A 24,403-nucleotide genomic window follows, 5' to 3' on the forward strand; every position below is an offset into this window, starting at 1 on the left:
CCCCTCAAATGATTACACATACAAACAAAAGAGATTTTTGTATCCTTAAGCCATGCTTTCCCTCTTTCCATCACAGAACCAAGAGAACAGCTGAGCTCAGCAACAATGCTCTTTTACCTTCCAGACGGGTTTAAGTAGTATTAAGATTGGCAGAGAATGCCATGGTGCGTTAACCTGTACTCTGTCTAAGCAGTATGTAAGAGCAGCCAGTTTTCTTCTGGATCTTAATAAGCGTGATGTAAGAGAGGCCCATTTCTGGGCTCTGGATCCAATAGTAGCGTGTAATTACCTTTAAAACCTGCTCCCTATGCTAAAGGATTAGCCGTAATCCATAACCAAAGCCATAACTATTGCTACGCTACGTTAATTCCAGTCAGACGCATGCAACACACAGTTCAGTGACTGCGATGCCGTCTGTGTTCATTTACGTCGTCTTTCCTCCTCTTCAGTTCCTCTCTCCACTCCTCTCTCACCTTCTCATTTCAAATTGAAGTTGTTAAGCTTTATGCCCCTCCATCTGTGATGTCAGAATTGGAGAGCAGCTTTCCTGTTGTACACAATCCAAAATAGAGCAAGGGAGAGAGCGAGAGTGACGGAAAGAGAGACAGACAGTGAGAGAGGGAGAGAGAAAGAGAAAAGGTGGGGAGGATTAATATCCTCAAAGGAGAGGTGCATAGGAGCAGAGGTGCTGTTGGTTTGAAATAGAGCTTAATATCCTACTTTTACTGCTGATGGCAATGGGAACCTCAGTTTGTATGTGTGTGTATGTGTGTGTGTGCATGTTTCTATTTTCTCCTTGTTGATGTTGTCTTTGAAGAAGAAGGATGAAGACATAAAAAACACTATTTCCACATAGATTATACACATAACAATACACACAGAGAAAATACCATCTGCCTGTGAGTATGTTATTATTAACATTTAATGGGCCCTTTTATAGGAAATTTCTCCGTATTTATATTCCTATACATCCGGGCTGCATGGTTAATTATATTAAAATCAAGATTTTGCATAGATATTGTTGTACACTGTTACGACTCTACAGAATGAAGTTGTTAAATAACGATAGCTGTCTGAAAAGAAAATAGATAAAGGAACTTTCCTGTGCTGTATATGGGAATGTAGTTTGGTCAGACCACTCTGGATTGGAGTATTGGAAATTTTAAGTTGTTGGTTTGGTTCAGAAATCCCTTTAAGATCGGTCGCAAATACCAAATGTATCCAAGTGTCCATTGTCTGTTATTATTGTGGGTCTAATAACTGTCTGTCGAGTTATCCTAAGACACTGGAAGACAGCAAAGGCCCCAGATTGAAAGAATGGATTAATGCAATGGTGGAAATAGCATCTTGTGAAGGTATGCTCAGTAGAATAAATGGCGATCAGGAGAAAGGAGTATCTCCTTGGGCACGGTTATGGACTAATATCAAAACGGAATATAAGCCTACATAATCAGGAACTGGCTCTGTGACTATGTGACCCTGTAGAGTGATGTATGAGGACATGTGTCATTTCTTTCTCTTTCCTGACAGACATACGTGTTAATTTTTCTTTATGTGCCTGAGTCCACCTCCATTTTATAAAAATTATGGGCCTTGTATTCTTGTATGCCCAGAAAATAATTTATGTATGCCACGTACCGAGCCTCTCAAACCAATAACAACTTGAATTATATAAAAAAAAATTAAAAAGATTTTGATTCTTACCTCTTTGCAGTCACATCCTGACATGACCACAGCTTTGCTGCATTTTCATTAGCAAGGAGACAGTCTCGATCAATCAAAGTCACACCCAATTTTTCCCAAAACTGTATCACTGGGTGACAAGACAGCATTAATCCACATCACAAACTGAACTATGCACAAAAATACTTCTAATGTGATGGAGTGATGGAACAGTGGGAGAAAAACTTTCACAAACAAAATGAGTCAGAATCTCAACAACCCTGCAAATGAGAGTGAGGAAGAAACAGAATTATCCCAACTTAGTTGTGACAAAAACGTTGCGTCTGTACTCAAAAAAAAAGAGAGGAAAAAAAGTGTCCCTCTTTGTTGTGTGGAACATTTTCGGATTCAAAGACAGTAATGACAGTAGGGAGGTATAATAGCACACATTTATACAGCTACCTGAGAAGTCACCATAAAATACAATCTTGTGAAACTATCAGGACCACACAAAACTGTAGCCATCTGCATTTCATCACAGCTCATGACAAGCTCAGAGATTACTTTTTTAAAACCTTATTTAACTTTACTTATCCACAAAAGTTTCATTGAGAGCAGTGCTCTCTTTTTTTTCAGGAAGGACCAGTTTACACACAAGTTTACTAACCTGCTTTACTGCAACAGCTGGAGGTTAAGGGCCGTGCTCAAGTATGTCAGCTGTGGCACTGAGGGAGAGGTAAGAGGTGTTTGTCCATTAATCAGACGATCGGTGATTCAGTTGCTGGCTCCTTAAGTCTGCCTGATGAAGTAAGCGCAAGATACTGAACTCCAAATTGGTGTGAGTGCGTATGAATGGTTAACTGAGTAGCAGGTAGCCTTGGCCACATGAAAGGGTGAATGTGATAAATTGTGTAAAAGCGCTTTGAGTGGTTGGAAGACTAGAAAGGCATTATACAAGTGTCCGAAGTCTGTCCATCTGTTTAAGTACTGCTCATTCACTGTCTCCCCCTGGACTGGATTTATTCAGCAGATCTGGTTAAAACCAGCAGCAACAAGCCAGCTTCTGTAACCTTGAATACACAACTGCCCCAAACTCTTATCCAACATCAACATTGTTACTGGAGTATTCTGCAAAACCTTGGATTATAATCAATTATTTTTATTTACATCCAGTGCCAACATTTTTAAATTTCTCACTTCAGACAACTACATGACACAACGGTATGACGTTAAGGACAGATTGTGGTCATGGAGAACTAAATATGGTTAAGTTTAGTAACTGAAATGCTCGATTAAGGTTAGAAAAGGATAAGAGTGCAAATTTTAATTATTGCTGTAATGGAAGCAAGGATATTGGTCTCCTGCATTGAAATCGGATGTGCTACACGCCTGTACACTGCACAACCACAGACCTCCACATCCTTTCTTCCTTTGTCAGTACACATGGAGCATGATACTTCCTGTGCTGGCACTGACGGTTGGCTGTCATGCACTGGCTCGCGGGCCAGGCAACAAAGGAAGGAGAGCACACAAAGAACTGGAGGTCAATAAAAGAAACAGTTTATTAAATTAAATCAATGAGATGTGAACAAGCGGTGACATCAGTGATGTACGTGAGTGTTTTGATGTTGCGTGCTAAAAGAAAAGACAAAACCAGGAGATCGTACGGGAGCTGAGACAGAGAGAGCAATGCTGACTGAACTGGCCAGCTTCAGGCTTGCCAGCGCGTCCGCCCAGGTGAGCAGGCTCACTAACAACCTGCGCTCTGCCAGCCCACTTCCTGCAAGAGCAGGAGAAAACACAAAGCAGGCCAGGCAGAGCAGAGACACAAGAGGGGTCGTCACATGGTGTTGGACGCAAATCATGACATGCAGAATCATCCAATATGGACAAACCTTGTTCCAGAGCTGTGCAGCCCTGATAGACACATGATAATAAATGATCAGAGTATTTAAAGTTCCTGAGAACACTTGAATTGTGAGTGCATGTTGTTGGAACTCATTCTTACTCATTGAATTCTCTTTTAAATGAACAAAATCGACTGCTCCTATCTCAGACCATGGTGCTGTTCACCCTAATTGAGTCCTGATGAATAATGCCGACCTGCTAAGTGCCCCGTTGACCCGTGCATGTGTGTTTGAATGGGTGACGAGTGCCTGCTCTCAGCGGTGAAGGAAAGCCTGTTGTAGGTCACCTCTGTGATAGCTCCATCTCTCCTTATCACCCCTTCACTCTGTCTATCTGTCCTTGCCCATCACTCTTCCTCTCTATCTCCCCCTCTCTCTGCCACTCACTCACCTTTCCAATCTTCCTCTCCAAACTTCACATCCCCTCCACAAGGTTATCGCACATCAACCACTAAAACAGTCTGTGTGTGCGCGCGTGTGTGTGCGATTGTATTATTTTCAGATGCTAGACCACCATAAAACATCAAAGTCACTTTTTTTGTTGCACTGTCTCTACCTCACCACTTAAACATTTCAGGGTCTACTGATTGCCTCTGTTTCTCTCTCTCTGCCTCGCTCTCGCACACACACATAACCAAAAATCACATAAAACCATACAAGCACACACTGCCACAAAATGGTATGTGTCAGCTGGTTTACATCAGATCAGAGGCTGATTGGGAAAATGCCCTCAGTGCTCACACACACACACACACACACACACACACACAAGAAGGCACACTGCCTTTTCCCTGCCCTCTGGCTAATTAATTTCCCAGATCGAGCATGTCCCACCATAAAGTGCTCTCCCTCCTTCTTGTGTCGCACTCAATCTGTTCCTCCTCTCTCCTGTGTCTCTCTGCGGAGCCTGGCTCATTTCAGTTCCCCTGGCCTTTGATTGCGTTTGCCCAAAATGTCAGGGCAAAGAACGTCACCTCGCAGAACCTCTGCCTCTCTCATTTTCCCTTTCTCCTCTTTCCTGTTCCCATTTTCTGTTTCTCCCTCTTTGTATCTGAATATTTTTATCTGGCTTGGAAGATGCTGCTCAGTTTTTGTCATATCGAGTTCGTGTTCGTGTCCACGGCCCAGCAGGGCTGTTTCTCCTCTAAATCGAGGGATTGTCTATGCGTGCCGTCTCCAGTTCCCTCTGGTTCTCACAGCTTTTAATTTGTTAATTCTCAGTTCACCACAGGCCAAGGCAACAGTCCCTCTTTTTCTCTTTGCGTGTGTTTCGAGTGCTTTTATTTGGCATGTTGTTTACCGCATTAGTTTTAGCACTCTGTGTGACCTCAGTGGGCTCGGTTGAGTGCTTTGAAGATGAGTGTAGTGTGTTAATCAATCAGACTGTGAGACCGATGCTTGGCCAGGTCAGACAGGCATCAAAGGAGTTAAGTGACATCCACATGGTGCTCATTGAGGTCTCCTGACACAGGTTTTACACTCTTGGATGATGGATGTGTGCTCATGCTTGTGTATTTACACGCATGTAAACACACTGCTGTGAGAGCGTTTTCCCATTTCTGTACATGTTGACAACCGGTATACAAATGATTATCATGTTACCAACACACAAGGAAGCGTGCATGTACAGAGAACAGAGTCCAGAACACCACACAGCTGTCAGAATTTTAGTTTTCCTTCATGCAGGATAAACTTTGATACAGTTATGGTTAGGGGTGGGTGATATGGAAATAATCCTCTACTTCTGTATTTACTGAAGAAACATTTTCTGTATAAAGTAAACAGACAAGAATGTCTCTTTTTGGCGAATCAACTAACAGTGCCACAAAGCAGTCCTGCTAATTAATTAAGACATTGAACACCATGCCCTAATACAGTGGTTCCCAACCAGACCAGCCCTGGGGTCCAGATTTCTCCTTAGTTATTAGCTTAAGGTCCACACAGTTCAATACATTCAGCATCATACTTGCGTTTGGGCATGTCTCAAGCTCGTTTGCCACCTCTGTTAAGTAGCTGTTCATTATTTACTCACTTAACAGCAGGAAATGGCACTTCAAAATAAAAGCTCTGTGGTGGAAATTCACTCGACTGAAAGATGTAGTGTGTTTTTTGCAAAGTTCATATGTTAGCAAGTCACTTTTGGTCCATTCAGAATGGACCTGCAACCCACCAGTTGGGAACCACTGCCCTAATACATCAAGAAATATCAAAGGGATAGTAATAATATTCTATAAATGGTATGGTAAAATCCCAATGCATACATTTTTATATCCTCTCACCAGTATGTAGAAAAGCGCAGTCTCTCCCCTTCTATTGGACCACTATAGAACCTTATTTTAGAAAAAAATACGTACAGTAAGCAAGAGACATCATTTTTTGATTCCATTTGAATTGTGCATGAATTACACATATTATGTTTGGCAATTTAAAAGATAATTTTGCAAGTAAGTTGCAGTTTAAGACTGAAAAGACGTAATTAGAAAGCGATGTCTGTGTGTTTCATACTTGGATATACGTACACAAGCAACGGGTCTTGCATTAGGTAAGATAATGCTGCATTTGTGTGTGGAAAATAGCTAAGTTATCTAGCTAGCTAGTAGCTGGTGTTGGTGATGTGTGTTGTGCGAGACAAGAAATGACGTCCAGTGATCAGTTTCCCACAAAACTAAATGGTACTATGACAAACTTAGGTAAACTGTGACTTTCTTCTTTCACTGTTGACTACCTTTTATATTTTTTCTAAAATAAGGTCCCATAGGGGACAGCAGAAGGTCAGGGACTTCACCTCTCTTTATTTTCCTATTGCCAAACCCAAGTTATGAAAGATGTACCTTACAGTCATGCCACCCTGTCGGCTTTTGTGTAGCTTTTCTTTCCAAGAATCTTACAAAATACAGCCGAATTGAAACTACCTTGACCTCTTTGTTGCAGAAATGCATGTCGGTAAGAGTTTTGGCTAAAGTGGGAGGAAAAAAATACAGATTGTAATATCCGCTGAGAAAATAGCTTTTGCATCCCTTGTGACTTCCACAATTTAAAAGGATGAGAAGTGAAAAGGGGGTTTCTTTTGGTTTTGGGCAAACAGCAGCACAGTGGAGAGGGCAGAGCTGGGGCCAAGTTTTTAAACGCAACACAAAGAACCAAGTGAATGTCTTTCACATTAGACATGACAGTTTTGCTCTCTGGAATACATCAGCCATAATAAGGCTTTTTTTGTGTTGTCCCTGCTGCCATATTCATGCACACACACACACAAACACACACTCTGCACACACTGCACCACACTAAATCTTAAGCATATACCATCACTTCTTTCGTGAGCATTCTGTCTTCATCAGTGGCTAAAATATGGTGTATAGGGTTACAGCAGACAGGCATGGGGATGGCTTCGGAGCAATAAGATAGCAGTAATGGCACACCATCATTTAGGAGAATGTAATAAGTGAATATCTAATAAGCCTGTAAAAGATGCTTAACCCCTGAAGCTCTGAGGTCAGGTACAGAGATAGGAGAATAAGCTGATTAAGGAAGGTTTCTTCTCACGTTGCGGTCATCACAGGATTGACCAACTCCTGACCCCGCTGTTAGAGTGCGGTTACCTTTGCCTAGAGCCTCTCCTATGTTTGGATAAATCTGCTATTTATGGCATTTGATAACAGCTTGTGCCTGATATGGGGAAGTAATAGGTTATAAATCTCTGTCTGGAGATAATGTAGAAGTTAATGGAACACCAAAGATATAGGCTTTAACTCGGTTATTCACCTTTGCTTGACATTTGTCAGTTTGATTCCTAACTGAAAGCTATGAGTGGTGCCTTACACTTAAATTTGGGAAAGCTGTAATAAAAGAATTGCAAGGCGTTCCTCCACGAGCAGTTGCAGGCTCTGATTTCGACACAGGGATACCATTCCTAAAGGCACTAAATGTTCCATGACCCTCTTCATATTGATCTGGTGATTGATTTATTGTTTGGTGACTGATTGACACGGAGATATGTTGGCCCAAATCCCAGGAGATGCTTGAATAAACTGAAGCAGTTGGTTATAAATGTGATCCCCACCTGTTTCTGGTATGATGACGTCGTTTTTATCCCCAAATGACCGATTTGGTAAAAGGCAGGTGAAATGTGCCATGTTCAGAATGAATGATATCCGGGATTTAAGGTCAATCTCTGTCTCTCTCTGCTTCTTTTCACACTAAAGAGGGAGTGTATACACACACACGCACACACACACAGAGCCAGATCCTAAAGCCATTTTCAGGCAGGGCAGCAGAGTGTGTCCTCATTACCGTCTGTGAGTGTGTAGTCACCACTCAGTCACAGCTCCTGCTGCCAGAATGGGATTTTCCCCTCTCTTCTCCTCTGACTCTTCCACCTCTTTTTCACCTTAACTTCTCTTGCATATCGCTTCATCTATTTCTTAGACAGAAAATCATTATCAGTCAGGAAAGACAATTTCCTGCTCCTATGGTCCCTTATACACTGCCAGTCAAAAGTTTTGAAAACCCTATATTTTAACAGTTTTTGGTTAAATGTCAAGCCATGTAATTGGCACTTAATTGCAGCTGTCCTAAAAAGCAAATTGAGAAATTTTGCATGGTTTGTTTTATTTGAAATTATGTAGATATGATGAAATATGGCCTAAGTGTTAATCAGTTAAAGTCAGCACCTATAGCCATCAGCGTGCTGTAATATCTGACTTACAGCTGAGGTTATCAGTCAGTGTGTAGTTAATTTAACATATGTTGACTAAAAAAATACTTCCCCCGCAAAATGACAATTTGTATGGTAAATTACTTAATATGTGTTACCTTGAATTCATAAAGAAGACAGTTTTTCTCGCATGCGTCCACAGTCAACGGAGAATCCAAAAAAAGGTGAACATTCATCATGAATCGAAGTTAACAGGGTCCTCATATAACAACAGCAAAACTATATTAAAGCATCTATAACAAACAACTGTCACACAACTCGTGCAGTACAATTCAAGTGCCATTTATCCAGTCATATGCTCAGGACTTCCCAAACACATACATTTTCGCTAAAACTTTACAATGTAAAACACTCCTGCCTACCATCTGCGCGCCCGAGTGTGCCTGGGCTTGTGTGTGCCCATGAGCTTCGCTTGTGCAGAGTTCAGACACATGCAAGCCTAGGGACACTACTCGGCTGGGAATGAGACAGTTTGTACTGACATGGTTTACGTTGTAATGTTTTAGGATGAAATGGATGTTTGTTTGTGAGCACACACATGGATAAATGAGACTTGGATTATACTGCATGAGTTGTGTGAGAGTTTGTAAACAGATGTTTTTGCTGTTGAACGTATTACTTTAAGTCATGTTTACTTCAAGTCATGAAGAATGCTTGCCTATTTTGAATTCTCTGTTCATTATGGAGGCATGCAAGAAAAACTAATTGTTCTTTACAAATTCAAGGCAACAAGGGAAAACCTTGAATTGTTATGGAAATGGTCATCTTGCGGACAAAGTATTACTTTAATTGGCTGACCTTCCCGATGGACATGGCTTCAACAAAGTGCTATTTACTGTAAAGCCCAGTTCAGACCAAGGATTCGCGATTAGACAAGTTGAAACAGGCAACTACTTGCAATGCACCGTTCTGCAACATTCTAAAAACCTGCAGGTTCACACCAGTGCAACTAGATGAGACGGTTCTGATGTCCAGCTTTTCAGGCTTATTTTGTGGCTGAGTATATTTTGTACCTTCTTGAAATATGAATGAGGATAGTGATAGTGGGATACTGGCCATGATTGCCTTTGTAGTGGTGATGAAACGGCAAAAAACAAACAAAACGAGCATCAGATGGTGTGTATTCATAATAAATATGCTATAATAATATAAGTAAGCAATGGCAATTAATCAGTCAGTGAGAGTGTGTGTGTGTGTGTGAGGCAGTGACCCACCGTCCGACACCGGCACACATGAGGACAGAAACAGAGGGCTCAGCAGGGACAGAGCACCTGCCGCAGCAAGCAAGCGAACAGCAGACTTCACTACACGCCAACTGGATGTAGAAACAAGTGACCAGCCTTACCTTCCAAAACTAGCCACTGGCTATTTGACCAGCAGAGTTGCAGGTGACACCATCATCCGGCTTGAGTCAAGCTCAGATGGCCAGTTCACGCTGCTGCAACTTTTCTCTGCAACTTTCTAAAACGGTTTTGTCTCGTCACGAATCATTGATCTGAACTGGGCTTAAGAGTCCCATTACTATACAAAGACATAGGTTTTGGAAAACTTCTCACACACACTCAACAGTTAAACATGACCTCACAAAGGACAAAAGGCAAGCTTACATTACTATATCAAATGAAAGGCTGTCTCACAGATTTACACAATATGTATGAATGCTGAAATATCATTAGCAGTGTGTATTGTACTGTCAGAAGGGATCAAGAAACCTGGTTTCCAATGTAATAAAAGCCACTTCTGTGATATGTAGCTCTGCTTATGTTCACTAATTTATTTGTTTTAGTTTGGATGAATTTACATTACATTAGATTCAACTAAAGCGTGAAAATCCATTTGACTGGCAGTATATGTAAGTGGTATTGTGCACACTTGTATGTTAAGTAATTATATGTAGGCCTAACTATGCAAAGATATACTAGTCTTTTTTTTTCCATTTACACTTTCACAGTTTCATAATGAGAAAAGCAGTACCATTGTGTTTTCACACAAACAAAACTATACTAATGATTATAGTGTTTTCATCATAAATAAAACACCTCTTTACACATTTTTCTATGTACATATATATACACTGTCTTCCAAAACAAATGGACTGAGCTTCAACTGCACTCCTTATCTCTGACAAGGTGAACACAACTGTAGTTAAAAGGTTTTACTGAAAGCTCTCCTGCTTTGCAAAAGTAGCCAACGATTTCCATTTGCCACCCGGAGTAGCTGGAGTTTACAGACTCCTGATAGAAGATCAAAGGAAGAGGGAGAGGAGCCGAACACATGGGGATATTAGACTGTAATGGCGACCAGATGAACTCCTTGATAGAGTACTAAACAAGTCCAAATAGCCTAACACTTAGCTCGTTCTGACAAAGGCATTATCTGACTCTCCAGTTGACCAACTTGAGAGCATAACAAAATGATGTTTAGTGTTATTTGCTCGTCTCATTCCCCCTGCAGCTATCTCAAACTGCCACATGTTTTCTTTATAAAGTCTGGAGCCTGTAATTCAGTAATTTAGACTAGGAAGGTTGTGTGCTTAGGTGAGTGCTGCACAGTAATCAGGAAATGCATGGACAATGTATTCACTCGCACTTCTTAAACATTCACCGTGGTAGGCACCTGTCTGCTTCAATCCCCTCACTCTGTCAGGTTGAAAGAACTAACGTTGAAGTGGAAGAAACAGGGACTTGGGAGTTGCTCAAGGGGAAGTAGAGGGAGTTCTGTTGTTTGGTTCGGTTAACTGTGAAGCTCTCCTCTTTTTATTTGACCTCCGTGTTCCTCTGAAAACTCCCAATCGCTCTGAAAGGGGGTTTTAACCGTAGCAATGTGTGTGTTTTAACCGACGAGAGGTCTGAGCCCAGGCAATCTAGTTTGGGATCATGTGATTGGACATGACAAGGGGAACAGGATGGGGAGTCAATCACCTGACGTCTTTCCAGCCTCTCACACACTCAAGCACACATATAAAAACACAAGTTTCTCCATTTTTAGACTGCTTCACGAGGTCACCACTAGTCAAAAAACAGCATGGCTACTCCGTGTGCTGTTCACCCATCTGGCCTGATGGAGCCTCTTCCCCATGGTGCTGTTTTACATGAAACGTTCTGTAGCTTCAAAGCCATGTTACTGCCTGTTCAGTCATAATGTGCCATTATGCATGGCATCCAAGAGCAGGCTGGAGCACAAAGGGAACCACATGTGGAGCACTCCAGGAGCCCAAAGCTATATATTACATATGTTACATACTGTACACAAGATGGTTTGCAGTGTGTGTGTGTGTGTGTGTGTGTGTGTGTGTGTAGAGGAGACTACATTACATAGCTCCAGCTGAACAGGAGGAAAGAAGGTTAAATACATGCAGTTGATATAAAAAGCATAAGATTATTCATTTCCCCTCTCCTGTGGGAACAAGCTCCCACTCCACAGTGTAAGCGCACGCTTGTATACATGTACACACACACTGGAGATGTCAGTTTTGGTTCATTTTGCCTTCATGAGCCCAACACCCATTAATAAGTAACAAACCGATTAATTTTTTAAAGAAAAAAGCACATAATGATGTGAAACACAAGAGGCCTTTTACTTTGAGTTCGGCACTTCATTGACTCAATGAGCTTTAGCACCACATTTCAAATCATATCCATTTAGAGGTAGTGAAATTTTAATGTTTTGTGTTGCGAATGTCTTGCTTTTTGCCCACTGCCCAACTCCACTGGTTAGGCCTTTCTGCACTGTGTACCAGCTAGCAGTGCCGCTCATTCGTAGATTACTGCTGGTTACACCATCCCGTTGGCATCACAGTTGCTGTGAAAACATGGCAGCCACCCTCCAGTCTCCCCACATGTAGCCTTAGCAAGTAAGTGGCTTCATTTTGGGCCACAATCTCCCCTTAGCATTGTGAACCAGCTCTGTTAGCACTGTTTGCATGATCAGCACAGCTACTGGTGCTAACATAGTGAATAATGCTAACAGGGATTTGCAGCTCAAAATGATGCTGCTTACTCACCAGGGCAACCTGGGACGAGACCAGAAGGTGGGTGCGATGTTTCCGGAGCAACGCTGTCAGGTCGGGTAGGGGTTACTAGTGATAATTGCTGAATAAGCGGCGTTGCTAGCTAATTAGCTTCCACCAGACCCAGCTGGTGCACAGTGCAGTAGACTGAAGAGTATCGAAATTAACGTGTAGACCAACATGTATGACTGGTCCAAAGTATTCTCTATGGTTACCCCATTAACACAGACACACACAAATGCTCACACAGTTTGCCCAGTGTGCAGTGACATCAACAATCTGCTGATTGCACGTTATTTAATACTGTAATATGAGGAGGTGCTTTGAAAAGTGCTGGTAATAAAAGCGAGAAAGGGTGGAGTGGGAGAGGTGATTTTTTTACATGAAAACAAGTTTGTAAAGACAAATTTTTCCCTCCTTGTTAAAGTGGAGACGATTGAGTCTCAAGCTTGTTTGCGAAAAAGTTTGAAGTGAAATGGATTTCTGCAAATGAAAAAACAACATCAGGGCTAAGTAACTATTTGAAGGTGCTGTCAAAGGCTTTCTCTGTCTTTACTCTCCTCCTTTCATCTTTCTCTCATCCCTCGCTCCTCCTCCTTCCTTCCCACTCTCATTAGTGATGGTTGTGAGAGAGGGGAGAACAAAGCCCAGGCCCTGCCAATCGATCACTGAGCAGCACTATCAATCGACTGGTGGAGCACAGGTCTCCTCCATCTGCCCAACGATTGACGGGTCAAAGATTGATGGGGAAGATTGTTGTGTCCCTGTGTGTGTGTGTGTGTGTGTGTGTGTGTTCTAATGCAACAGAGAGAATGTCTTTATTTGAGATAGATTACAGAAGGTTTAATCTTATCTTGTTTGTCAGCTCTACATTTTAATTTGTACTCTGCTTAAAAATACATGAAGAAAGTATCAAAAGAACAACACATGTGAGGTATTATGTGTGTGCGCACGTGTGCATGTGTGTGAAGGTATGTATGCACACATGCTCCGAGGTGTAACAAAGCCCCCAGACACTGACAGATATTTGTTTCGGTGGATACTCTTTACCCTGGCACTATGTTTCTGCCCTGGCAGCAGTAAACACACCCATAATCACACACACACACACACACGAACACACACACACACACACACACACACACACACACACACACACAAACACAAGCAGAATTAAATCATACACTGGCATGGAGTCACACTTTACCCTGGCACAGTGTCATTGCCTTTCAGTGCTGTGACTCATGCCAAAGCTCTAATGGATGAATCCTGCAGCAGTCTGAGCAAACATGGGTGTGTGTGAAATTTGTGTGCATGCATGTGTGTGTGTCTCAGTGTGTTACCCTGTGCGTGTGTGTACATTTTCAAGGTGTTGTGCAAACATTGGAATTATGTGTCACAGCTGGCCAGATGACTTGCCCCGGTTTTATCTCGAATTTCTGCGCATCTCTTTGGGAGGCCCGTGCTGCCATATTTGCATGAGAAAGGTTGTCAGACTAACACCTTTTCTTGTTCCCCCCCCCTCTCTGTCTTCCTCCTGTGGTCACAGCTCTGATAGCCATAGGCCAGTACAGCAGTACCATAGAGACTGTGGATGCGGGCTGGTGTAAGGACATCACAGACCAGGGAGCCACACAGATCGCTCAGAGCAGCAAGTCCCTCCGCTACCTTGGCCTCATGAGATGTGACAAGGTAACAAGGCTCAGCCCATAATGTCTACTGCTCTCTGGTTGCCTGTCAGTACGATAAAGTATATTGTACTCTGTGTGTGTGTGTGTGTGTGTGTGTGTGTGTGTGTGTGTGGCGCGCTATCAAAAGATGCTTCTGGAAATGTTTTGAAACATAGCAAATCAGTTTTTTTGAGGGAATTTGCAGAAGAAGAAAAAAAATAGTTAAAAATAATAATAATGCATTTTATTTATGTAGCACTTTTCATGTTACTCAGAGACATTTTACATTAGTTAACAATCATAACGACTACAATAAAATACACACAATGGAAATTGGGACAGGTCAGTGCAGTCTTGAATGTGTTTGGGGAGAGAGTTCCAGAGGGAGGGGGCAGCTATGGAGAGGGCTCTGTCACCTGTCAGGTCCGGCGCTTGGTCCTGAGTGGTGGAGTCAGAAGGTTGACATCAGAGGAGTGGAGGCTGTGGGAAGGAGTGTGGCAGTGGAGCAGGTCAGTGAGGAAGGAGGGGGCCTGGTTATGGAGGGCTTTGTGAGTGAGGAGAAAGACTTTCAATTGGATACATTGTGGGACAGGGAGCCAGTGGAGGTTCTGAAGGACAGGGGTGGTGCGATCGCGGGAGCGGGAATGGGTGAGCAGACAGGCAGCAGAGTTCTGGATGTATTTGGGTTTATTTAGTTTGCTAATTATTATTAGCTGCAGCCCTACTTTAAAGGAATAAACATCCAAATTTACAAATTCTTAGACAACTCCTGCTGTATAATCTAAGTCTTATTTATCCAGTCATACTTCCCAAACAGACACCCATCTCTGAAGGGAAACTGGACTGAAAGTGAATCTTATCCATGCTCTCCTTAAGACCAGACTCCATTGACAAATACGGTAATTTTACTTGCTGAATACGCGAACTGCTGGTCCACTGCTTCAATCAGTTAGTTAGTTTGTGTTATTGTGTGACTTGAGTGTTTTAAAAGGTTAGTTCCAATTAGACAATGTCACTCAACAATACAAACTAGCGATGGATGCAGTGGTATACCAGCAGCTCCTGTGTTCAGTGAGGTAAAATTACTTGTGTTTTTTTTTCAGTGGAGTCTGGCTCTTCTGTTCCCTGTCGGAAATGGATGTCTGTTGGGGAAGTACTGAGCATATGACTGGATAAATGAGACTTGGATTATACTGTTTACGTTGTGTGATAGTCTTTAATATAGTGTTCCTGTAAAAACAGCCCCCTATGATCTCAGTTCATCAAGTATTTTGTTCATTTTTTGGAGTCTTTATTTACCAGAGGCATGCAAGAAAAGCAAAGTTTTCTTCATGAATTCAATATAATTGATATACACATTGTTATCAGTGGGGTGAAGTGCTCCTTTAATACAGTTGCAACCCCCCTTTTGTGCTCTGAATGTGCTTTATATGTGTATATGTGCACGCATTGTAAGGAGAACTGAGCAATAATACAGTCTTTTTGTCATCAGAATATGAATATGAATGGATAATACATATTAAACATAGAAAATATAAAAGTAATAATTCAGTCCAATGCACAAATAATGTCAATCCAGTCCTGCTCTGTGATGCCCATATTTGCTGATACACGCGATACTTTAAGGAGATAGATACCTTGGTATGTGAAAATGTTTGATAGTTGGTACGTTTCTGTCATCTTATGGTTTTTGTCTATTGCCCAACTCTAGTGCAAATGCACAACACAGAGAAATAATCAAACACACACACACACAAACACGAACCCTCAAAAGACCCAGGCCAGGGCAATCAGCCAATAAAAAGTATCCAGAGGAGAGCGTGTGGAGTAGCTAAGCCACTGCCGCCTGTGCTCAGTATGTCCATGTGATCAGCCAGTTGGGTGATAACAGAAGTAAAGTGACATAATGACCCCTCTCAGACCTACTTGCCTCTGGGTCTGAGGGACGATCTTTCCAAAGTCACCCTTAAACTCTCCTCTGGCCTCTTACCCATCCAATCACTAACCTGATGGAAGCACATTTAGTGGTAGTGCCATGGTAACAACTCCACCCACCACTCCAATTGGTTCAGTGGAGCCCCTACCACACAGATGCATCCACTTAGTGCGGGATCATTCAGTCTGACATGAGTGGGATGAGGGCAGACAAGGAAGGGAAAGTGAACAGCTGCCTTAACCCAGAAACTTTAGCCTGTACTGATTCAGTACAGCACGGTGTCTTGTACTGGAGCCTGGTACACTGCACAGGCCATAATCCCAGTGCTGGTGGGCCTGCATATGGTGAGTGTAACAGTATGTTTTAATGAGCCTTTCGTTTTCAGATTGAGGCTAAATTTTACATTTGGGTTTTGGGCTGAACAAATTTAAAAGCCCCTGCTGTGCAGTAAAAAGTGCAAGTGGAAGTTGGCAGGGAAGAAAAAGGAGGGAGGAGGGATTTTGACTTATAGCGGAGGCCTTTCACCAGGTTGGGAACTCATCATTTTTATTCCTGCATTATAAAATCAGTGATATCTGCGTGTCGTGGCCTCAAGGTTGACCCCTATGGATTTTTCTGATAAAAATGCCTGCCCACAGATCGTTAAGTGCGACAAGAACATCAGTGTATCATATTTATCTATTTATGCTGTAATGAAATTAAAACGTATGAGGGTCTGACAGTGACCCCATATGTAAGGTCTCAGTGATGAAGCGGTGTACTCAATTCACATTATTGCAGACATGAATGTGTATCTATCATATTTATCTAGGAGTAATAAAGAGTAACTGCATTACATAGCAGGTGATCACTTAGATTCCATTTTCATTTAGTTCCCTCCTGCCTTGCCGACTCACTGACCCAACAATCGATATCTACAGCCATGCTAATAAAAATCTGTTCTGGAATGACCTACATCTTTACTGGAATAACAATTTTTCTTGCTTTCTGTCCGCCATATGCTCTCACGCTCCTGACCTCCTCAACGAGCAAATTCACCCATCCTTCTGCCCTTATTTATCTTTCCATCTCTCTCTTCAGATGTGATATTCATACTCATAATTTAGCCTGGAGGATGGAAAGATAAATAATTATTCTCCCTCTGCTCTGAAGGGGGAATTTGGGGATGACAGAGCTAAATAAAGCTGTAATTGGTGCTATTAGAGTTGTAATGGAGTGTGAATCGGGCAGAGAGAAGAGTTTGACAGTTTCCAAGGTCAGGTGCGTTACCAGCTCTGAATCACAGCATTAATTCACTGCATGCTTGCCCTCTTCACCCATTTCTCTGTTTTCAGTGTTTTGAGTCCTACGATTGTGTTTAGCATTTCAAATGAGCCAGGAGTACTGGTGAGGATTGGTCAGGCCGGTGTGGGAAATAGACCAGCCCACAGCAGCTACTTTCTCTGTTGTAGTTGTTGTTGATGTTGTTGTTGTTTTTCATTATGTTTGCTGTGAAAGGGAGTTACAGTAGTTGAAGTCAGGTTTCAGGAGGAGAGGGTGAGAGGGATGGGGGTAATACGAAGTTCGCTCGGAAGGAAACAAATAAACAGAAATAGGCTGTTATTACCAAGGTTGCGGCGAAACCGAGAACTACACAGTGAATTAAAGAGGTAAAAAGGAGAGAGGCAGAGAAATGTGGTTATCTACAAGTCAGCCCAGGGGCAGCGGTGACCATACTCTGCCTTCTCACCTCATACTCTCTTCGCTCTCCATCCCTCAAACCTCCTGGCCCTCCTGCTCTCCTCTTGAGATTCTTCAGTTGTCTCAACCAAAGATCCACACTTTTGTTTTCTCTGACATCTCATCAGAACTTTTACAAATTTACCATTTTACTCAGGGTTCCAGCAGATCCTTAAAAAGTCTCTAAAGGCATTGGATTCATTAATCTACAAGTAAGGCCTCAATAGGTACTAAACTTTCTTAAATATGTCTTTCAAAAGACTTAAAAAAAGCCAAGATATGGGACAAAGGATATTATGAATCTTTCTTTTCTGACATTTAATTGTAAAATATCAAATGCCTGTCACATTAATGTCACCACAGCAGGATAGCACAACCAACAACACAACAGTTTTGTTTCCAGCTGGGCCACTCAGAGCAGAGGATCCACTGTCAGCTAGCTAGCTGTCACTGTATCATAGACGACAAGGGGAAGTGCAAATTCAATGAAAATGAACTATTTGACCCAGATTTCACTTCTTGGCTGAAACCAGGACAAGGCAAAGCATACGAGGCTTGGTTTAATTTATGCAGAGAAAGTTTTTCAAACTCGGCATGATGGAAATCAAAGCACAGTGAGAAACACAAATTTGGTAAGAAAAATTGCCAATAAACGGCAGGTGTTTCCCAGTTCTGGTCTACCTCCCCTTTTTTGGTCTTAAATTTTATTGCAAGCTGCATTTGTGAAAAAGTCTAAAAAAGTCTTAAATCTAACTTGCCTTGAGCTGTAGGAGCCCTGTTACTGACACTCCTCTCCAAAACAACTCGCAGTGGGGGCTGTTCGATATGTTTTTCAGGGTCACTTTGACAGGGTCTTTATTGGCTGTTGTCCAATTTGAACGTGTGACTTTTCTGTTATAGAACTGGTGCTTCAGCCCCTCGGCCACGCTGTTGCTTCACTTCTTCTCTTTGCTTGAGGGAGCCAAGTGACTTCTAAAATCTGATCAAATGACACTTCATTTTGTCCAAAAAAAAAAATGACTTCACAGTAAATTTTGCACCAATTATAAGTGCTTTGACCGCTGCTTGGTGAAAAATTTGAAAGGTTTCATAGTGGGTTTAATTTATATTGCATGCTGCGTCTCATAAATGAAACAAATCAATATTTCTAAGTAATTTGCAAAATTGTTTTTACTATAGGCAACGCATTCAATTTGGTTGTGATTTTATTTCTGGTTTGCATTTGACATTTCAGCCTCTAGCAATGTTGCATCATGCTTTATTTGTGTATCACAGCAGTAAAATCCACAGGCATGTCCAATTCAATCTCGGGGCAAACTAATCTCATCTCTGCACTTAATGCAGTTCTGGGAAAACGCAGAAGCTGGGGGATAACTCTCAATTCCACAAGGTTCCCACATAATGAAAGTCCTGTGCAAATTACTTAACTTTAGATTTCTTTCAGCCACGCCGTCGCTTCTTTATGTTGACAAATCCATTTGAATTTTTTGTCCTCATGCCTCATTTTATTAAATTCTTCATTGTTTAAAAGAAGATGTAAGGCGGAGCTTTCTCTGTGCATCTGTTTGTCTCTTTCTTTCCTTAGCCTTGACAGCATGAATGACCTGCATGTAAGGTCAGCAGTACTTCTTCAGTGAAGTGCGTACTTCTTCTGTGCTCTTATGTAGAATTGTAGTGAAGGTTTCATTCTACGATAAAACATGGGACAAGAACAGGAGGGGATTCTGGGCAAAACTACTTTACCTTAAAATACATTCTCAAGATTTTCCTATGATTGAGCCTGATAGATTTTAATTGGTTTAAAGGCCTAGATACACCAGGCTGACATCACGTCGTCTGTATCTCAGCCAAAATTTTGCACCTGAACACACCACAAAGACAACAACCAATGGCCAACAAGCACGTATATTCTGTGCCTACGTAAGAGGAAATAACTCTTCATACCAGCAGCCAGCTGTCATTAAAAAATGGAAACCGGAAGGTCGACAGAACGGTTTCAACATGCTAGTTAGCCAGTTAGCATATTAGCATATTAGCAACACAACCCATTGTTGAAAGAAATAACAACACAAACTTTTCCGATTTCTGCTAAAGAAAAATCCAGGGACGCTCATTAGCTTCCCTGGTAGAGCAGGCGCCCCATGTACAAAGGCCTCGTCCTTGCCACAGCGGCTACTGGTTTGATTCCAACCTACAGCCCTTTGCTGCATGTCTTCCCCCCACTCTTTCCCCCCTTCATGCTAACAACTGCACTATTGATTAAAGGCAAAAAAGTCCTAAAAAGATCTTTTGAAAAAATCCTACCTAATATAACAAGTTTGTTATGATCTCATACCCTCTTGATTTTAGCCGTTTGTTGGCTTTCTTCACTTCCATTTCTCCTCTAGTGCACTGAGCTGAATTGCCAATCAGAGTGATTTCACTCACAAACAAGCTCCACCAACTCTGATGCCAATTCAGCATGGTATGTCAGCTTGAAAAAAAGTCAACAAGGGTCGACTAGTGGCAGCGCATGCCTCAAAAACTGGGGTGACAAATCCTTACTGATGGCCAGACATTGACCACCAGCCGACCATCGCCTTGGTGTGTCCGGGCTCTAACACTGTTAGCGTGACCCTAAACAACCTTTGTTTGTTTAGCTCAGCCCCAGGATCTACACACTTGAGGAACCATCTCAATATTTACCCATTAACCAACTACTGTCCAAGCCAAAGTTCTCTAGTGAAGGGGTTCATTGACAGTGGCCTCAACCACAAGTCATTTTGCTTTGCGTACAACCGTGAATGTTTGCATTGCGACAATAAATTGTTACGTACACTTACACAAAGTGGTTTGCTTTGGCAGGCAGTTAGTCCTCATGGGAGCTGTGTTGACAGTGTTCTGGACATATTGCAAATATTCCAAAGTTAATATTTCCCTTACAAGGACTTTGCTTGGTTTAGGTACAGGATGTGTATGTTTCAGGAATCGAGTACAAATAGCTGCAACACAGGTAGAAAAAACTGGGTGATGAAAATAACACAGTAAGAAACAGCCCCCCTCTTCAGCCGTTCATGGCCTCATCGGCATCAGGGCTAGCTTCATCATGTCTGTCTTACAGATGTTCAGGTAACTTCTGCAGCCTACGTTTGGCTATTTAAAATAAATCATGGCTTGAGTCTCTATTTCTTTGTCTCCCCCCTCCCTCCCTCCCTTTTTTCCCCTTCTCCCCTCAAAAAAGCTTCCTCCCACACTAACTGATATAGAGTAAGGTTTCAGACTGGGTCCTGTCAGTCTTAGACAAATACAGTCTTGTGATAACCTTGACACACAGTGCGGACAACCCAGTCAGCCGTCCGCCTCGGCAGCGCGGCTCAGCCTGTGTAAATTTGTTTGGAATTGTCAAAACGCTGGGAATTTTAATGTAACAGCTTCCCTGAATGTCACAGGACTTAGAAAGTGTAGAATTCATTTAAGAACTGTTAACAGGATCCATCTGGCTCTCCTCATGTGGAGCAGTGTGAAGGATCGATTTCCTCCGTCACAGTTTATACAAACGTGCTTCCGTACTGTATACATTTTACCACCAGGCAGCCTGAATTTTGTGTCCACTGCCATTTGGACTGATATGAAGAAATTCAGATTTTAAAAAAAACTGTACAAACACAGACGTAACACAAGCACAGAACTGAGTGAGGTCTAGTTGATTGTCAGAATATTTTCTTATTTACATTCTCCTTTCAGTAGCTGCATGATATACATTTGTAACAGTAAGGAATATGTGCATTTGTCCCATTGACTTTTTTTCCTTTCCTGTCCGTCTGAAGGATTTTCTTTGTGTCTCAGTGTTTATACATGCTCAAATACGACGTGTCTGTGTGTAACAGTGTGTGTTCTGCGGGAGGAATTTATGTTATTTGCTGTTAATACGGCTCATAATGGAGCATTGAAATCAGAACCCCTCCAGGCCTGGGCAAATGGCATGCTCCGCCTGCCTCAAATGATTACACCCCTCTGCCCTCAGGGCCAAACGACCCTGTTCTGACGAGGGGAAAGAATGCGATTGATCCAGACTCACCCAAAAATAATCAAATCAATTCATTTCGTCCTCTTTCAGCTACGACTCTGTGCCAGTCTTTTGAAGTGTTCGGCTGAAAGACTCAAGGAAAAAGTGCCTTAATCTTCTGAAAAACGGATCCTTTTTGCTCGGCAGTGGCGCATATGTCAGTGCGTGTGTCACAGAAAAGCCCAGCTCCCTAGTGAGTCTACTGTTAAATGTTTGGTCCTCTCTGTGGGGAGAATTCATCTTTCTACACTTCCACAAACACAATGGAACATTATGCATTAATCCAGACTATGCTTTCGAGTGGTGGAACTCAGTGCACTGGCGTCAGAGGTAATTTCCAGCTAAAATTATAGCGATGTAGTAACAGCATTCTGCTCATTGGACTGGGCAGACACGGAGACGCTGAAACACAAACGCACATAAACATGCCAAACTCACCAAATGCTAATGCTGTAATATTTATAGCTTTTTTTGGCTAACCACAAAGTTAAGACAAGTGTCCAGACACAGAGATCCAGCTGTATGCTTTACTGATTTGTGCAGAAACACACTGTACTTTCTAGCACCGTACAGTGTAACTCCTTGCACTCCTTATCTCGACATTGTTTTCATATGTCTCCTATATGTGTTAAGTTGCTGTTTTCTATAATGGGCCCCTCTGGCCACTGAACATTCGGAGCCTTCATCCTCTGTTGATGTATCACTTCTGGGATTTTGATCTTTTTCAGCCTTTTGCGGTGGAATGTTTTCTTTAGAAGCATTTTCACAGCTTGCCCAAGTGCGCCTCTTTTTCCCCTCTCATCCTCTGTCTTCTCCTGTCCATTCTCTCTTCTCATGTCTCTTCTCCCCTCACCTTCTTTACCTTTCCCCTTTCCTCTCATTTTATCTGCCTTCTTTTTTCCCCCTGCTTCTTTTCCACTACTTCATTAGAGTGAAAACAAATGGGCAGTCCAGGTTGTGAAACTGAGAGGGGGAAGCAAACTCACACCGTCAGCATGAAGCCGGACTAGGAAAATAATGACACTGACTGCTACTGGCCCCTTCAGGGACAGCTGGTGGATAGAGTAAGAGTTATCATAGTAATGGAGGAGATGAGGGAGGAGAAGGAAAAAAAAATGAGAGAAGGATTTAACGAATGACGGAAACCAAGAGAAAATAAAAAGAAAATTAGATAAAGGGAAACAATGGAATGAGTGCTGGCTATTCCCTTTACAAATGACCCCCCGAAAAAAAGTGTTTTGTGTAAGCAGTTTTGAAGTGTGCGCCCATTACCTGAACTGAGGTGGAGCGGCGTTTGGGGAACAGGTATGAGCGCTGCTGCACCCCCAGATAGAGCAACCAGACAGACCTTGTTAAAAGAACAGACATCCCAATCAATATAGTCGTTCCACTGGTGCATCCAGCTGCCGGGGACTATACACAGATAGGCACGGCACAGCAATTTGCAGACATAAACAAGGGCCTAATTGTTCAGGGCCTGGAGGTTTGGAGTGAGGAAAACAAAGATGAAGTATGGTGACGAGTTAGGAGGCATTTTAACTCTCGTTTAGGAAATGAGAGTTTGGGAGTTGGGCAAAACTTTCTTTGATGAGTGTTGTTATTGTGAACGGCAGGGATTCTTAGTGTTCTTAGTGTAAAGCGAAGGGGAATTAGGAGGAAGATGCTGCGTGCGCAGCGTCGAGTGCAAAACGGGCAGGTTCCCTGGTTTCTATTTTCCAGGCTTTGGTCAGACTTGAATGTTCAAAGTCGAGAAAGTAGTTTGAAAGAGTCATTTGCTATTTGTGATTTTCAGTGTAATCTTGGAGTCTCATCCCACACAGAAGAGCTGTATTGATTGGCGGTCTTAACTGAAGCCGCCTCCTGATCATCCCTTCATCTTGTTTCTAAAGGGCAGGAGCAAGGGACAGTGAAGGAGAGCGGGTGAAATAAAGTGAGACATCGACAGAGTTCACTGAGTATCTGAAGGGAATCTCAGAATTGCCCTTCAACAAAAATCAGCCAGACACACACACCTAAAGCTGACCTCACCTGGTTCACAGGCACTCACATACACACTGATGCGTTTCTTTCCACCTTGCCCTCGCTTTATTTTTCACCCCTTTTCCCTCTTTTTGTCTCTCCCTTTCTCCCTCCCTTACCCTCCTCTAAGCAAGGACAGCCAAGGTGGTTGTGAATTTTGGATGCCGCTCACATCTTTTGTTCATTCAATTAGTTCATTCAAGTTGCCCCCCTGTCTTGTCTTTCAGCCTTCCCCCCTTTTTTCTCCCCCTCCTTCTCTTCCTCCCTCATCCAGGGCTGTTTACTCATCACAACGGAGGTCAACATAATCTCATGGAGTCATGGACAGACAGTAGGCACGACTCAGTGTGGCCTGGATACTCAGGCTTGCCAATCCTGATATGTTTTTGGGCAATAACTAACGTCTGGCTCAATACGCCTTTTCCTTCCTTCAGACATTGAGAGAGACAGCGGGAGGTCACAGCCCATTTTTAGCCTGCAGGCACAGCGTCTGACTGTTTTGGTGATGAATTAGCTATTTAATGCTAATGACAACGTAGCCCCCTCCCTTGCTGAACGTTGTGTCCGTACAAATTTAGTACATGCAGGCAAGCTTGGGAAATTTTGGGTTGGGGATCGATTAAGCCTCTGATTGATGTCCAGCTTTGTAATTGATTGGAAACAGAATAGCCAATGGATGTGAAAGCTTTTATTAAGTTTTGCTGTGTTTTGCAGAGACAAAG

General features: G+C 42.4%; 1 protein-coding gene across 1 annotated transcript in view; it reads left to right on the forward strand.

The window, feature by feature from the left end:
• The window catches only part of fbxl17 (F-box and leucine-rich repeat protein 17), a 288,681-nt gene that overhangs the window by 250,971 nt on the left and 13,307 nt on the right, over positions 1-24,403 (forward strand). Inside the window, exon 10 of the mRNA XM_033619610.2 lies at positions 13,842-13,984. Coding sequence (XP_033475501.1) covers positions 13,842-13,984 — 143 coding nt within the window. The remainder of the gene's footprint in view (positions 1-13,841; positions 13,985-24,403) is intronic.

The sequence above is a fragment of the Epinephelus lanceolatus genome, chromosome 9 (genome assembly GCF_041903045.1).
Source record: "Epinephelus lanceolatus isolate andai-2023 chromosome 9, ASM4190304v1, whole genome shotgun sequence".
NCBI classification, from domain to species: domain Eukaryota; kingdom Metazoa; phylum Chordata; class Actinopteri; order Perciformes; family Serranidae; genus Epinephelus; species Epinephelus lanceolatus.